The sequence below is a fragment of the Phymastichus coffea genome, unplaced genomic scaffold, assembly GCF_024137745.1.
Source record: "Phymastichus coffea isolate CEN01 unplaced genomic scaffold, Cenicafe_Pcof_1.1 PCOF00052, whole genome shotgun sequence".
Classification (NCBI taxonomy): domain Eukaryota; kingdom Metazoa; phylum Arthropoda; class Insecta; order Hymenoptera; family Eulophidae; genus Phymastichus; species Phymastichus coffea.
In genome coordinates this window covers 206,503-222,903 of record NW_026706863.1, presented here as the reverse complement: position 1 = coordinate 222,903, position 16,401 = coordinate 206,503, and the positions used below count along the sequence as shown (strand labels likewise).

Sequence of the window (16,401 nt, the reverse complement as noted above, 5' to 3'; positions counted from 1 at the left end):
TATTAGAGCTCGGATGGTTCCCTGGTTGAGTAATATAAAAAACATAATTCTTGTATAAATTTGATTCGAGTTGGTTGATTTTCTCGAACAATTTCTAAATAATCACGATTGCTGCTGCCGCCTACAATTAAATTTGGTAAGCTGAGCAAGCTTCAATAAAAGCTCTACAGAAATCTACTTTATCTGATTAGAGTAACAATGTTGTTGTTATGTATCGATCGTGTCATACACATAAAATTTTATTTATAGTTATTTCAACAAATCTTTCGCTGTGAGGAATTTTACTAGGTAACACTGAAATACTTGAACAAATGCCATTTACATAATACACGTTTTAAAAATATCCATCTCGCGTATCTTAAGTTTTTCACCCCGAAAACTTGTTTTTCTTTTACTCGTTTGTACATGTACCACGAACACTATCCTCGGCGGTTTTACACGGCCAATTTTAAATGGCTATTCTTAAAACATTTATTTATTTGTTAAAATAACAAAAAATAACAAACGTCCAATAAATACTGTAGTTATACAAGTTTGCAACGACATTTCAAGTACTTTAAATCATTCACTTATCTTGAATGTTCTGGATATAGAATTTCAAGCAAACTTGTTTGCTGACATCAGCAAAATACAATCTTCAAGAAAAAAAAAGTACCTCTCTCGCGCATATTGTCGGCAATCATCGGTGACTAAACGTCGTTCTCTTACTCGTTTTAGATAAAAAAAGTGCACATACAAGTAGGCCTCGACTCTATTCCGCGCAGTCGTAAAAGTAAAACATTCGTTTCCCATACAAAATAGAATTAAAGTGAAAAATATGAAAAAGGTCGATCGCTTCCTAATCAGAGGTTTGAAGAGTCAAGGGCCTAGCGCGACATTGACGGCCCTGACCGTTTCGACGTGCCCAACTGCTGCAGAGCGACAGCTGAGTTGTGCGTTGGTGGTTTAGATATACATACATAGTTTAGGAGGGACGAGTGGGGAGAGATTGGTTGGCTCATCAGCTGTTTGCGGCGAAAGCAGTCCAGCTGCGCAGCTTACAAAGGCGAGCCTCAGTAAACGCAGAGGCAGAGCGCAGAAGTTGAATCGGTGTGTGGTAGTGTTGGACTTGAGAATCTCTCTATCTCTATTTTCCTCTCTCCCTCTCACGCTTTCGCTTTTCCAGCGAACAGTTGACATGGCCGCTGCCTAGTATATAGTGTCGAAAAGTGCGACGCAGTGTACGTGCGAGAGAGGGAGATAGCAGCGCTGCCAGACAAAGAGAGCGAGTTTAACAACGCGCCAGAGAACTGGCGAAGCGAGGCAGTCCCCGAGCGTCAGTAGCTTACAAACAAACAACGCAGTTACAACTCTCTTTCGCACGCAGCACAACTTCTTCGATGTCGTGTCTTCTGTCGCTATAAGAAAAAATAACGACGCAGAGTGTAGTGCGCGTCTGCGTGTTTGTGTACGTGCGTCGTTGAAAACCTTTGCTGAACAACAGCAACAAGAATCATCAAGGCCAGGATGTTGGAACTCGAGGTCGTACCCGAGAGATCACTCGGCTGCGACCACTGGGAGTTCATTTTAGGTAAGTGAGAAGTATAAAGGCGTGACAACGAAGTATGTGCCTGTCGTTCACCGCTTTAGCAACTTCTATACACTCTTATCGCTGAGTGTCCCTCTCTATTTTGACAATGCGCGCATGTAAACAAACCACTGTCGCGCGTGAAGAAGACGCTATGAGAGTCTTCTTTTTTTGTCTTATGTAATTTTTGGAGGGGTTAATTGATTCGGGCGTTTTCGAGTAGATGACATCAGGATGTATGCTGATGCAATTGTATACGCCTTGACACTGCGCTTTCTCTCTCTCACTCCCTCTCTCTCTGTCTCTCTCTCTCTCTCTTTTTCATGTATGCAAGAATTGTGTGTATCTTTGTTATGGTTTCGACGCAGTTTACCTAACTGTTCCTTGACCCTCTTCGTACCACCATATTCTCACCGTCTAGTACACGCATGCACGTATACGTCTCAGCTGATGGGGTAAAACATGTATACATGCATTTTCCGCAATTTTGTCGATATCACTCGTGGTATTTAAGATAACACATTCACGTTTGGTCGATTGGGCAACAATATATAGATCGAACGTACGATTTTTACTTATTGATACAACAGCAAGCAAAATATTTTAATAAAAGATATTTTTTGTTTGTTTTTGTTCTACAGGCATGCATTTTTCCCAGTCTGTATCAATAATACAGTCGCAAGTGGGCATTATCAGAGGAGTACAAGTACTATATAGTGATACGGTATGTATTGAATTTCACATGAATATAATCATCTTAATTTTAAAGTGAGCACTGTGTATGTGTAAATAAGTCTTCCAAAATAAAATACATCAACACCTGTTAACAAAGCTTTAACAAATGAATATTCTGTCATGTCTAAGTGAAAAGTGTTGAATGTTCTTATGTGTAAAGGAATTTCTTTCATATAATAATGTTCAAGAACATTTGCAGAATGTTTTTGAGCTCTAAAAGTATTGCTAATAAAATGTAAATTCTTTTAAGTTGTAAAGAAAATCATTTTCTTCATTTTACACATTGTCAAACTGAAATATTACTGGACATGAAGTAATTGTATATTTATTCTCCTTTCAGAATCCATTAGAAGTAGATCTAGTTATTAATTTACCTCACGATGGGGTTCGGCTCATATTTGATCCAGTTGTACAAAGGCTTAAGATTATTGAAATATATAACATGAAGCTAGTTAAACTTAAATACTGTGGGTTGCCATTTAATTCTCCAGAGGTCTTGCCATCTATCGAACAGATTGAGCATTCATTTGGAGCAACTCACCCAGGTGTTTATGATAGTGATAAACATGTGAGTTGTATACATTTGCTTGCTTTGATTAAATTAATGTTATCTGTCAATGAACTGGCAAATATTTTTGATAAATTTTATTACATTCTTAATTTTATCAATTTCTATTTTAGGTTTTTGTGTTAAACTTTAGAGGATTAGCTTTCTATTTCGCAATCGACTCTGAATTTCAACCACGATATGCTCATGGCTTGGGTTCGTTACAATTCAAAAATGGATCTTCACCACTTGTGGTCAAAACAGCTATTTACATGGGAAATATGACACCTGGAGGTGGTTCAAATGGTGAGGAACGCTGTCTAAAAGATCCACCACCACCTCTGCCTTTGGTAAGTGTTCTAAATTATTAGTGTTTCAATTTTATTGAAGTATTACTAAGTGTCTATGTTTGATAGGTCTGTTATCATAACAATCTCTATTTGGAAAATGCTGAAGTGATAAGAGATAAATCTAGGACTACAGGAATCAGAATGCATCTATTTATGGAAGGTAGTTCAGGAAGTCGATTAGTTCTTGAACCTAAAAGACACAATTTAACAAAAGAGGTAAATATTGATAAATGTTTTTCCTTAAATTTTATTATCAGTTTAAATTTTAATTAAAATAATTTTTATGACTATGTGAACTAGAGTTGATTAATAAATTCTTTGATTTCAATTATTACACAGTTACAGATAATCATTATTGCCACTGAAATGTAATAAATCATTAAAGAGCTAATTTTTTTATGAAACATCTATTCTTGTGACTTCTTACATTCATTTTCTTGCTTGATATCGAAAATGAAATGTAGCTAATCGAACAAATAGAAAAAAACAGTCTGGAATATTAATCATGTGTATGTTTTCAAACAGATTCCTAAGCTGTATGTTTATCTAAAAAGATACTTTTATCACTGTTATTTTTATTTATATCCAGTAAACTGAATGATATAATTTGGAAAATAGTTCACTCATTTAATTAATGATTAATAATAAGTAATAATTTATTTCTTTCTATAGGTGTGGTTTGGTGATACCTGCGAAGATGTTTTAAGTGCTCTTGGGGCACCTTCTCGAGTATTTTTTAAAGCTGAAGATAAGATGCGAATTCATAGTCCACATGCTCATAAAAGGGACAAAATTAGACGGTCGGATTTCTTCTACAATTACTTTACTCTTGGTTTGGTGAGTGAAAATGCTAATTAATTGTTTTACCACTTATGGTATACGAAAATTCTTATATCATATGTTTACAATGATTTTCTGTGTACATAGGATATTTTGTTTGATGCAAGAACACAGTGTGTGAAGAAATTTGTACTGCATACCAATTATCCTGGACACTATAATTTCAATATGTATCATAGATGTGAATTCGCACTTACTTTACCTGCAGAAAATTTCAAAACAGATTCTGGAAATCTCATAGATGTTTCTCCAGCTCAAGTGACTGTAAGTAATATTATTTTACATTTATCAAATTTAGTTTCATTAAGTTCGTTTTAAATATATTTTTTTACTCGATTTTTTCCGCTTAATATTGTGTTAATTAAATGACTAAAATAGTACATTACGATATAAGTGCGGGAAAGTAGATTCTTGTCTCGTGTGGCGTTTACGCCCGAGCGAAGCGAGGGTGGAAAGATACACGAGACGAGAAACTCTTTCCCGAACATGTGCCGTACCGTATTTTTTGATACGACGTGTGGAAAGTGCGATTTTCAACGCACGTTTTCTGCCGAGCGTGCGGGAAAGACGCACTTTGCGCACGGAGTGTCGAAAAATATTTTATAGTTAAAAATTCTTATTTATTTATAAACAATAATTTTTATTTATTCACGAATTTTTTTAATTTCTTTTTACAGTTATAAATTATTATTCTATGCATATAGTTTCACGCTAGTAAACTAAATTTGAAATTGATGTCATAAAATGTACAATCTTCAAAATGATTTTACACAGTTATAATTTGAAATAGACATGCAGTTTTTATTGTTTATTCAAAATATTAAATCTATATACTTCTTTGAAAACTTAATTTTCTTATATTACTTAAAATTGACACAAAATAATTTTTATCAAACCATATCAGGATAATTCTTCAATAATAATAATAAAGCATCCCAAATTAAAAAATCACAATAAATACAGATAACTGCCTATACAAAGTGGGATCGAGTGAGCGAGCAGTTAAAGGCATCATCGCGTCCAGTGGTTCTAAACCGTGCAAGCTCGACAAACACGACCAATCCGTTCGGCTGCACCTTCTGCTACGGTATCCGTGACGCCATAGTCGAGGTGATGGCTAATCATCACATCGCTAGTGTCACCCTTTACACTACAAGCGCGTGACCCTGGTAAAATCAAGGTGGTTGCACATCTTAAATCAAACATACAACAAATGTCATAAAAAAAGAGAAAAAAGTGACCGCCGAAATGATTTGAATACAATGTTTCGTAAAAGCTCTGAGCAGTAACAGCAGTGCAAAGAGCGCCAAAAAAATTTAAACATGCTGCGTAAATCCCGTAAAAAAATTATAAAACAATTTGAACGAGAGATACATGGCGTAAAAGTAAATGCTTGACTTGGGACGAGGTGAACGTCGAATCGACGTTTGGTACTGTCCGTTATAATAGTCGAGCAGATTGAGAACAACTTTTGACAGTCGTAGTGAGAGAGCGTTCAAGTAAAAAAATTACAAAAAAATATCTAACTTGTAAGGATTATGAGTATTTAAGGCAAGCTGATTATTATTATAAGGAGCACATGCGTATTGTGTAAAGTTCGAGTTCTAAGTGTCATAGATATGCCATGGTTGTTGTTTGTGTCTTGATCGGTTACTGATGTTTTTATTTTAGTTCTTTCGACGACGTTTGACACTTGTGCTTTGAAAATTTTAGGCATCACATCTGGAGCCGTTGCGCGAATTTTAAATTCGTACGAAAGAGCTCTTGCTGCAATTTTATTCAATGAAATTCGTCACTCATGGTGTGTACGTGATTCAAATCATAAAATATATCGTCGAGTGACGAAAAGTTTTAGTTGTATTTTTTTATTCTCTGATACGGGTTTCTAAGACCTAAAATTTTTCTTTAGCGCTTGTGTTGAATTATGTAAACGTTTAGTAAACATGAAACCAGTCAATCTTTTTTTGATATGTGCAAAACAATACACACACATTCACGACTCATTAAAGATAATAAAGAATAAGATAAGTCTTTTTGTATGATGTACTGAAGTTGGCTATGTCTGTGACCGAAGTAAGCGGTAATCAATTTTTCTTTTTGTTACTTAAAAAACAAAAATCAACATTGGCAATATTGTTGAGTAGAAAGTCAGTTATAATGGAGATAGGCAAAATGCAAACCTTAAGTGATAACTTGTTATTTTTTTCGTAATGTGTAAAGTATAAATTCGATATACATAAACAATAAATTAATCTGATGCGATTCCGATTCATAAGTTTACCAAAAAAAAAAAAACAAACTCGAGGATGTCAAAAAAGAGCTAAATATTTTTATATGAAAAAAATAGCACTAACAAAATTTTTTTAATTCAACTTGTTATAGATGTATTAACTAATTACAACAATAATAATAACTACAATAATAATAATATTAATAATAGTAATTAATAATAATGATAATTAACGAATGATTGCGAGTGAGAGAATCTTTTAGAATAATTACTAAGCAAAAGCAAGTAAAATGTCGATGAAATTCGTAGAAATTATTTTGTGATAAAACTTGTGGGTCGGAATCGCAGTTACCTTTCTATGTGCAACGCAATGGAATTAGGTATGCGAAAATTTTAAGATACTATATCGAGCGTACATTTGATTTCGAGAACTCCGGTAAAATGAAAACGAAACAAAATTTGACATCACAACGAGACAATAATTATTTCACGCAGCATAACATAACAGATCAATATATTAAAGGTTCCGAATTTTCGGTGATGTAAGATAATATGTGTTATTGCGCACACATTATCTTTCTCTGTACCTTTCTTTTTTTTTGTTTTCTTTTTTATTCGGGGAAGCTAGTGTTCATTTGTAATACAAGATTGAGATTTTGTTAATTTTAACCTGCTATTGTTTATCGTTTTATTTACTTTAATTTACGAGGATATCTTTTTTGTTAGTTTATGTCCTGCTTTTCTCCTCGCCAAAACAAGCATTGTTAACAAAATGACTTTTTTTATCTTATAATTGTCGGATTGCCGAAATTAACCAAAAAAGAAGTAACACTGAAGTGTAAAATAAAAAAATTGTCTCAACGTATAAATTGTCCTTTTTAATAGTTAGAGTGCAAATGGATACAAATAAGCCAATAAGTTATAGTTAAATTTTTATTTAGCCATTTTGCACTGACACAGGTGCTTCGAGTTGTGAACAATTCAATATTTGCTACTTGATTATATGCTTGAATGAGGCTTATATGCCTCATTGGTAGGAGCTTTGTAAAGGCATGGTCGGATGGTTTTCTTTATTTTCATTTTGTCACACATTAAACAAACAAATAGATAGTTTTCTTAGATGTAATAGATTTAATTGTATTTATTAACTGGATTAGAATACATACTCGTTGGATTTTTATTTCATTCTATTTTCGAACGTACATTAGTGAATTACTTTCCAAACAAATGTTTTTTACATTCATGATTTTTTTTACAATCGTATAATAAAGAAAAACATTGGGGACGTTCACAATTATAAATATTAAGTTTTAAGATATATTTGCTGTACGGATCTTATATTTAAAATGAAGGTAGATAATCAATGAGACTTTGCACTGTGCAATAAAATCGTTTTACCATAGCCTTTAAAACGTTACGCTCCTACAGTTATTTTTATTCTAATTTCAAATAGCGTTGATCTCTTTTTCTCCTTACATTTTGTGCTCTTAAACTTTTTACAGTTTTGAAATAAAGTTTGTACATATCCGGAGTATCACTAAAACAGATAAACTAGTTAATAGCTATCTTTAACTAAATACGGAAAAAGTGCATAGTAGAAGAAGTAATTACCATATTAAGGAAGTTTTAAAAATAGGGCCCACAAATATTCGCGTTTTTTCACGTCAGAATTGTAAATACGTATAATGTACCGTTGTAGCGTATAATCTTCAAGTTTATCTCTTAACGATAAGTAAGTAGGGGACATAAAAAATGAAAATGGCAATTATTACGATGTTTAATGCTACACACGAATACCGAAATTATTTTACTTTAAAATCTATTACATATTCGTTTCGAAAGAAATTTTTTTGTACCGACATGTATATTTCTACATACATTTCATTCGTTACTATTGTACAAATAGTTTTATTTCAATTGTAAAGAAAAAAGTCTGTAAAAAATTCCAGCAGGATTTTGTATTTGTTCATTATATTAATTAAAGGCATGTTGATGTAAACTAAAAGTGTTTTAACTGCTTCTTTGCCAGTAATTTATTTATTACTTGAATAAAAATATCAAACTTTTATTCGTAATACTGTGTTGTATATGTTGATGATTCTGCGACTGTCCAATCCTACATGTTTCATTTTCGCAATTTCTCTAAAGTTACGAATTACCTCGTATTTGTATAATACAACAGTGAATTTTTTTCTGATGAAACAGTGAGGGATCGCGTGGAAACTCCGATAGCGTAAATGAAATGTCTAGATGTGTAAAAATAAAAAAAAGCAGTGTACAATGAAGCAAATAATACCTCTCTAGTTACAAATTTGTAATGTTCTACGTTTAAGTTCTTCGAATAAGTCTTTGCTCACTGAAAAATACAGGATACGTAGTTTTCGAGTGCGCTTAAAGTTAAACCGTTTTTTATCCTTCTCAATACTCACTAAATTTGTATCATTTTCAAAACTTGCGTGGATATCATTGAAGAAAAATTAATGCGATCGACTGGATGAATAACCAATTTTTTTAATCACACAAATTCTGTTATAACAAAATATTATAAAATATGTTGTAAATAATATCAGAGAGCCCTAATGGATATAATATTGGAGTAGCGCTTACAAGCCTTCTTAAGAAAGTACACTGGAATTATTCAAACAAAATGAGTCTAACTTTAAGGGCGCTTCCGTTAAATACAAACTTTTGAATAAGGGTACATTTGGAAGAGGATGATTGTCGAATTTTTTTTGAAGATTCGAGTTCTATCCATACTCGGGAAGCGCACAAACGTTTGCAATCATATGGTTTGTAGATGTTACAAAATAGTGAAATTACACGCTACTCCATTGAATTTATTAAAATATGTAACCTATTAAAATATTACTAGAAAAATATTAATTTATTAAAAATTCAAAATCATTCATTTTCTTTAGATATTCTGTATCGTAGCCTTAGAAGCCATAATCAACACACTTTTAGTTTTGTAAATGTTAAAAGAAAAAAAAGCTTTATTAACTTCTCGTCTAGGAGCGTGTGTATGGCAATTTGTTGTAGTATTCGTACAAAATTATTGCGTGATTTTTTAAAAGATAAAATTTGATGGCGTGAGTGATTATCACAGTAATACGTACAAGTTTAATTTGTACAATAATACCAAATTATGCTCAGTTTTTCCATTTCATATTTGTTGCTATCATAAAATTGCGCTCATACATGAGAGTATATTGTATAATAAAGTATAAAAAATAGTTAATTTGTGCGTTTAATGTTATTCGATCGCATACACTTCGCATTGCGTGACCTTTTGTATGTTATAAAAACCCGAAGAATAAAAGATCTCAAAAACACTATACATCATGTTTTCATTATTTACAATTAATGTTCAATTGTCTAGTTATTGTTTCATTGTATCAGCGATAATGTAGATGAAAAAATACTTGTCTTTTATTGCTTATCAAAACATTAGTTGAGTTAGAACTAGTCAAATCATTTATCTCAGTTGTTCTGCAATCTAGCTATAGCTTCATTACACAATACAGCATCGATCAGAATGTATTCAGAGATAATTGTACAATAATCAATTACCAAAGCAATCATTTCAGCGCTATTGAATATCGACTCTCTAATTTTCTTTCAAAATTACGCCTTTTTGGAAAATCGTCAAATGAGAGAAGCGGCGACGTTTCATTACCGAGAGAAATATTAATTGAATTGATATCAGTGTGAATTAAAAAGCTCTATATTGGCTCTCGTTTCATTACAAAAATCCGTTGCACTCTTGCTCACTCTCCAACGCGCGCTTTAATGAAAATTCCATTGACCTGCATGAGCTCGAAAAAGCGATATACGTTTCGCTGCCGAATTACGTATTCACTTTAGGTCGGGATCCAATGTTCTCTCTCGCGTTCTTTGGTATATTATTCACGCACGCAGCGTGTCGGAAAATCATTTGCTAATAATTAACGTCTCCGTGTGCTGTTTATCATTGCTCATTATACTGCACGCGCCTATATGTCATTTCAATGCTCTAATTGAAAAGACATAAAACAACGGCATTTTGAAAATTACGCAATGTATTTATGAGAGAATGGTAGTGGACGAGGATGGTGAAGCTAATATTTTTGAAAAGATCGTTGAATCATTTCTTTTCGAAGCTATCAGTTTTTCAGGCCCGTCAGTTTATCTAGCCGACTAACTTGAAAATTAAAACTCCCAAGGATAATTAAACAAACATTCTTAAGCTCGTAAACTTTGCACACGACAAAGAAAAAAAAATGAACGGGGGTCTCTTTCGCGACAGCCTGCAGTCTTCAAAATAAATTAAAACTCAACAAAGCTTCCCCCGAGCGTTGTGAAGCGCAAGTAAACTTACAAAAAACAAAAAAAAAATAGAAGCCGGGGTACAATGAATAAACGAAACTCGAAAGCAGTTTCTAAATCCCTTTTTCTTTCTCCTCACACAAAGCAACGGCAGCGACTTTAATGAATTTCTTCGTGCGCGAAATCGCCTCTCTCCGCGATTGGGCAGAGATTGAATATTAATGTCGTTACGCGTCACTTTAACGTCAAGTTAGAAAACTAGTATGCTGGCGGTGGCGTAGTGCACTGCTTAATTGAAAAATGGACCTGTAATGCCCTGAGGGAATGAATGCGTTATATCCTCGTTCACTTCGTGGCTTCTACCTTCTCTTCCGTAGATGTATATATATTGGCCTTAGTGTGTATTAATTAAAACAAAACATACGCAACTTTGTGTATATAGGATGGCGAAAAAAGCTATATGTGCTGTTATAGTCTGGCGTTGTTTTGAATTTCATATAGGGATGACTTTTTTTTTCCGGGAGCTGTAACACACCAACTTCCAAAAGTGTTTCATGAAAAATTAGTAATACAATAAAAGCAAAAAGTGAACGTATGTATCGGAATAGTACTGTACAGACAATTCAATATTTTTATTACTGTTTAATTATTAACGGTATTTGCGAGGATACGAACAGTAAAATCATTGACAAAGAAACGTTTCCTTTTAAAATGGTATTCAACTCAACGTAACAATGATATTTCATTACAAAGAGAAAGTAAGAAATATATTGAAAAAATTATATTGAATTAAGAAATCCACGTTAAAAAAAAGTATTATTATTTATTTGAAAAATTCATTCCTGATATGTATGAGAAATGATCTGTCTATTTATTAAATTGAATATTCAAACGACACGGGGTAAAAAATATTTTGGAGTGTAAAATTGGGATCAAAAGTCAATACTCGAATAAATTGCTAGTTCAGGAAACAGAGGAAGATGAATGTCTTCGGATTATTTTCATCAATAAAAAACATTTTCAGGGAAAATTACTTTTGCACACGTCCGATATTTTTAGGCTGATTTATTTTTTAGACCACCTAGTTTTTGTAAGTTAGCGTTGCATTTATCTCTCCTGATCATTTTTATTTTAACGCGCAGTGAAAAGCACTTAAAGTGCATCTCTGCGTGATAAATTGCTTAAATAAATTCACCTAAACCAGAGTATACATAGAGCTAGACTTGAAAATTACATTTCCTTTTTGGTATGACCTGTCTTTTGAGTTGTAATTATCCTCATTTCATTTTGAATGAAACTTTCATGCTCTCCAAAAGTTTAGAAAATAGTTACTTAATGAGTTATCACGGAAAAAGGCTTGAATGAAAGTATATTAACTTAATTTCACCTTATTTAATATGTTATAAGTAGTTTTTTATTTATTTTTTTTTCAAAGAAAAATAGCGAAGTCGAACGAAGAAGCTTTCAGTTTCTCTTCCGTACAATCGAAACCAAAGAATCGTCGATAAAATTATTTCCCAATGAGGGTGTCGTATTACTCCACGGGAGTCGCGTATTCCTTTAGGGACTCGCAAAGAGATTACGTTTCCTTCTTTAATCGGTTGCTCGCGTTCGACTTTCACAGGAGGATGGAGGAAATATTTACGTTGGCGTCTCTTGGTCATAACCGAGCGGTGACGACGACGGTCTCCACTGGGGCGAATAAAAAGTTCGCCCGTTGATGCGCGTCGAATCCTATTGCTTTATGTCCGGCCAGTCGAACGCGGTGACGCAGAAAACGAAACTGGAAATACACCTTTTCATGGGTGAACTGCGCGCTCGCTCGCCCGATCACTTGTTTCTCTTCTTTCTTTTACCCTTCTTTTTTTTTGCATCCGATATTCCATTAAAACTTTTCAATGCATGGTTTAATATCTTTTCTCTTTTTTTCTTTGTCGGCGAACAACTAAATACACGTGTTTCAAGGAAATTTATTTAGAAAAGAGTGTTTAGTTTAATGATTAATTCTCGTGCGGCGTAAAATTTCCATCAAAAGTATTTGAAGTAGTCTTGGTCAAGGGTGAAAAGAGAGAGGGGAAAAAAGTAATGTAATATAACGTTAGTGAATGCACTTCCGCAAAAAGGCAAGCTTTCAAGAGGGAAACGTGTCAAACATTCATTCCAAAGGAAAATTCAATAATGTGCCGAGAGAAAAAATACTTTAACCCTTTTCAGCGTTATTTTTTTAAAAATCAAATACTCGCAAAGAAAACAGCAACTGCGTATACAAACAATAATCGAATTTTCGAAGCGAACGTGTCGCTGTAAAACATTCAATTTCACACAGACGAAAATCACATTTGCGCAGCGTTAAAGAATCACTCGACTATGTTAAAGCCAAGTTTTTCAAGAATTTTTTTCGCCTTTTCGCTTCATCAGCAGTATGCAGGTAGCTTGGAAAACGTTTTGGTATCGCTTCGAAACCTGCGCCACACGCCTCTAGCTTAACAAGGGAGCTGTTACATGTGCATTTCTCTGTTACTGGCAGGACATACGATAGGTTTTCGGAATGAACGTATTTTGCAACCAAATGTTTCAATCTGCTGCTTGTCTGTATTTTTGTTGGTAAGCTTATGTTACAAGGACTAAAGTAAAATATGTAGATTTTTTATGCAAGTTTTGGTTTAATTACAAATATTTTACCTGAATTTATAATACTATATAATAGCAACAAATCTGAGCTACTTATACATATGTATATATATATATTAGTAGCTCAGATTTTTTTCTGTTCATATACACGTATATATATGTGTGTGCATGTATGAATAAATAAAAAAATTATTTTAAATAGCTGTCATTTTCCAAATTGAGCTGAAATCCATACAATTCGATTGCAAAGTTTAAATGAAAGAATTCATCCTGAATTCATTGCCATTGCGGTTTAAGTTTATAAATAGATATTTCAAATAATTCAATGAAACTCAAATATACTATCTTGTAAAATTTTTATTCTTGGATAAAGTAAATAAAATATATTCTATTTGATTGAAATTGAATTGATTTGAGTGCTTTCTTTAGGTAGGTGGAGCCATTAGAACGGCGAAAACAGGACTTTCTTTTATAATCTGGAAATTGCGGTCGAAGCGCATTCTATCCACCGTTCTCATACAATCTGTCACCATTTTTCCAGAAAATTAGAAGCAAAATTAATTTTTTAAGCTCGCTCCAGCGAGTTAAGCAACATCAACGTTGTAATAATTGATTGTCAAATTTTTTCTCCAGCCAAGAAAATTCAAAAATAAACGACAAGAAAGCATCCTTCGCTTTAGGTTATACGCGAAGCTTTCGAAGAGAGAGCGAGAGAGATGGTGGGGAATATAAAGCTCGTATAACCCACTCCCACCCTTTGCTCGTGCGCTACTCGGTTTGGCAGTGGTGGGAGAACTGGTAGGTCGAGCTTGCGCGTAAGATCACCCCGTGGTCGCACAGTTTGGTATGTCCCAAGGTGCAGTCGTTCTCTCTGGCTCTGGCGCGAGACCACGTGGCCGTTGGCAATCGATAGTGCAGTGTGTTGTCGCGCGGGGGTCACTCAACCCGAGCTTGCGCGCGAGGTCAAATCGTGATAGTTGTGCCACAGTCGGGCATCGAGCGACAGCTGCATCATACCCTCGACCGCGCGGTCGAGTCATTTTCCAGTTGCAGGTCGTTTCGTCGACGGCTCCTTCGGCCACGACGCGCGACAACGTATATTCGCTCGCGGTGCCCGCTGCGAGTTTGCAAGTCGAATAAAGGTGAGTGCGCGCGCGCGCGCGCGCGTTACCCTCGTATCTCGATCGAGCTTCGCGCTGGGGTAAATGGCCTAATTTCGCCGACTGCTCTCATTTTTATTGTTGTTTATGTTTATACTGATTAAGGATCAAAGGAACGATGGACTTTGAGATGTGTCACGCGCAAAAAATTTGGTTGAATGTCATAATTATGCGAGCAGGTTACGCGATTCCGGGTCAGCGAATTATCACAATGTATATTGAAATTTCAGTCGTGGGCTTGTTCTTAGAATGCAATATGTTGCACATGCTCTGAACTGAATTATTTTTGCCAAGTGACCGCGGAAATGCTTTATAACCTAAAATTCAAATAATTTCAACTGGATTTGACGCATCGATGTAAATATTGCTTGGACTTTATTAAAATGGGCGACGATACAAATGTGCATGAAAATAGAAGCACGATCACTCAGCCGGAAATACGTCACAAATGAGTAGCTAGCTTATGAGATATTTTATTTATTTTGTTCTTTGGATATCAACGTCCAAGAATACTGGCAAAGTTCAATATTACTGTATAAATCTTTTCCACAATGTGAGATATTCGTTCGCGCATGCACCTAGTTGTAACGTATTATCTTTAATCTACGCAGAAACTTTCAAATATTAGCTTAAAATACGACAGAGAGATAAATGAAGTTTCTCCGACGTACAAGTAAATCAAGATTCATACTTGGAAGATTTTCAAGTTACGGGTAGGTCGTTTACCTAGAGAGAGAGAGAGAGAGGAAAAAAGAAGCAGCGGCCTCTTGGACTTGGCGGCACAACTGTGTGCATCAGCACGCCGAACGAACGCGGAAGATTTATTGATTTTGGCGGCTTTTAAGGGTCTTTCTGTCTCTTTCTAGTTCACGAGCTTTCTCTCTCTCTCTCTCTCTCGGTTCTTTCCCATCGTGTGCTTTAGCTTGAAAACTGGGATACGGCCTGCAATCCTAGATCTGGCCAACTTTTGACTAGACACTACACTGCACGGGCTGCTGCCTGCTGCCTTGTTTCCATTTCTCTCTTTTTCATTCAACTTTCAGGTTGTTTTTCTCGAGGTATTAGTTTTCGACGTAAATGATTGCTCGAACTTTGTCGAGAACTTGCGAAGCCTCGCGTTCAAAGTTCACTTTGGCTGTGTGAATGGTAAATTGATACACGGTAATGAAATACGTATCGTCGCTTTTTAACGTTTCAATTAATACGATAATTTTATTTAATTGACATCCAAAAGTTTCGCAATAAATATTTTAAAGTGACATTTTCTTCTAATTCCAACGCTAGACATTTTGAAGTAAGTGTTCCACATTTTCAATTACAGAATGTACACATTACATTTTAGTCGACTCAATAATCTAGTTTTGTCCTTATTAGTGTCGAACTTGCTTCACCTGCGGTACCTTGTTTGCACAAGTCCTGGGTCATGATTACTCTTGATGCTTCGTGTAAACATCGAAAATAACTAGACCAATATCATAGTTAACGTATAATGTAAACATTGATGCATCTAACTCGAAGGCAATTCAAAATGGTAATGAGAATAAAAAATTGTTACCCTTTGTAGTTGTTTTGAAATATCCTTTTAATTCGAATATGCCAACCCGGCGTCACTAATGTCAGCACAAAGCCTATTGCTACCTAGGAAAAACCATTCTTTTACATTGCATGTGTATTGAATTTCGGACTACAAGAACAAATAATTGGAAAAAGTTTTGCGCTTTTTCATCCCCTAGGATCATGCGCTATCACATAAATCTTGTTTTGCTGCTGTTAGACTGTCTTTTACCTCAACTACTCTGTGTTCTACTCTCTTTAAAACTTCCGAGCGGTAAAGCAAAATTACACTTGTTATTCAATAAACATCTCGAGCGCTAATATTGTTTCGTATTTTTAATAAGTAATGGAAGATTCAACGAGGCGAAAGATTTTATTCTCGCTCAGTATGAAAAAAATCGATCTGACATCTAAAACCCTTTCACTTTATCGTTCCCAGCGTAAAATCCAAGTAATAAAACAAGGATCTCAAGAATCATGAA

At 34.6% G+C, this 16,401-nt stretch overlaps 1 protein-coding gene across 2 annotated transcripts; it reads left to right on the top strand.

The window, feature by feature from the left end:
* The first annotated feature begins 689 nt into the window (after positions 1 to 689).
* LOC131665546 (PHAF1 protein CG7083) lies at positions 690 to 7,138 on the top strand. Of its 2 annotated transcripts, XM_058937480.1 has the most exons (9): positions 690 to 1,089; positions 1,166 to 1,570; positions 2,209 to 2,291; positions 2,643 to 2,870; positions 2,984 to 3,199; positions 3,266 to 3,415; positions 3,872 to 4,036; positions 4,127 to 4,303; positions 5,003 to 7,138. In XM_058937480.1, the coding sequence occupies exons 2-9, from the start codon at positions 1,507 to 1,509 to the stop codon at positions 5,201 to 5,203; spliced, it is 1,284 nt and encodes a 427-aa protein (XP_058793463.1). In that variant the 5' UTR covers positions 690 to 1,089; positions 1,166 to 1,506; the 3' UTR covers positions 5,204 to 7,138. The 2 variants fall into 2 exon arrangements, with proteins under 2 accessions (XP_058793463.1, XP_058793462.1); XM_058937479.1 differs by having other exon boundaries at positions 690 to 1,570.
* Positions 7,139 to 16,401: the final 9,263 nt, after the last annotated feature.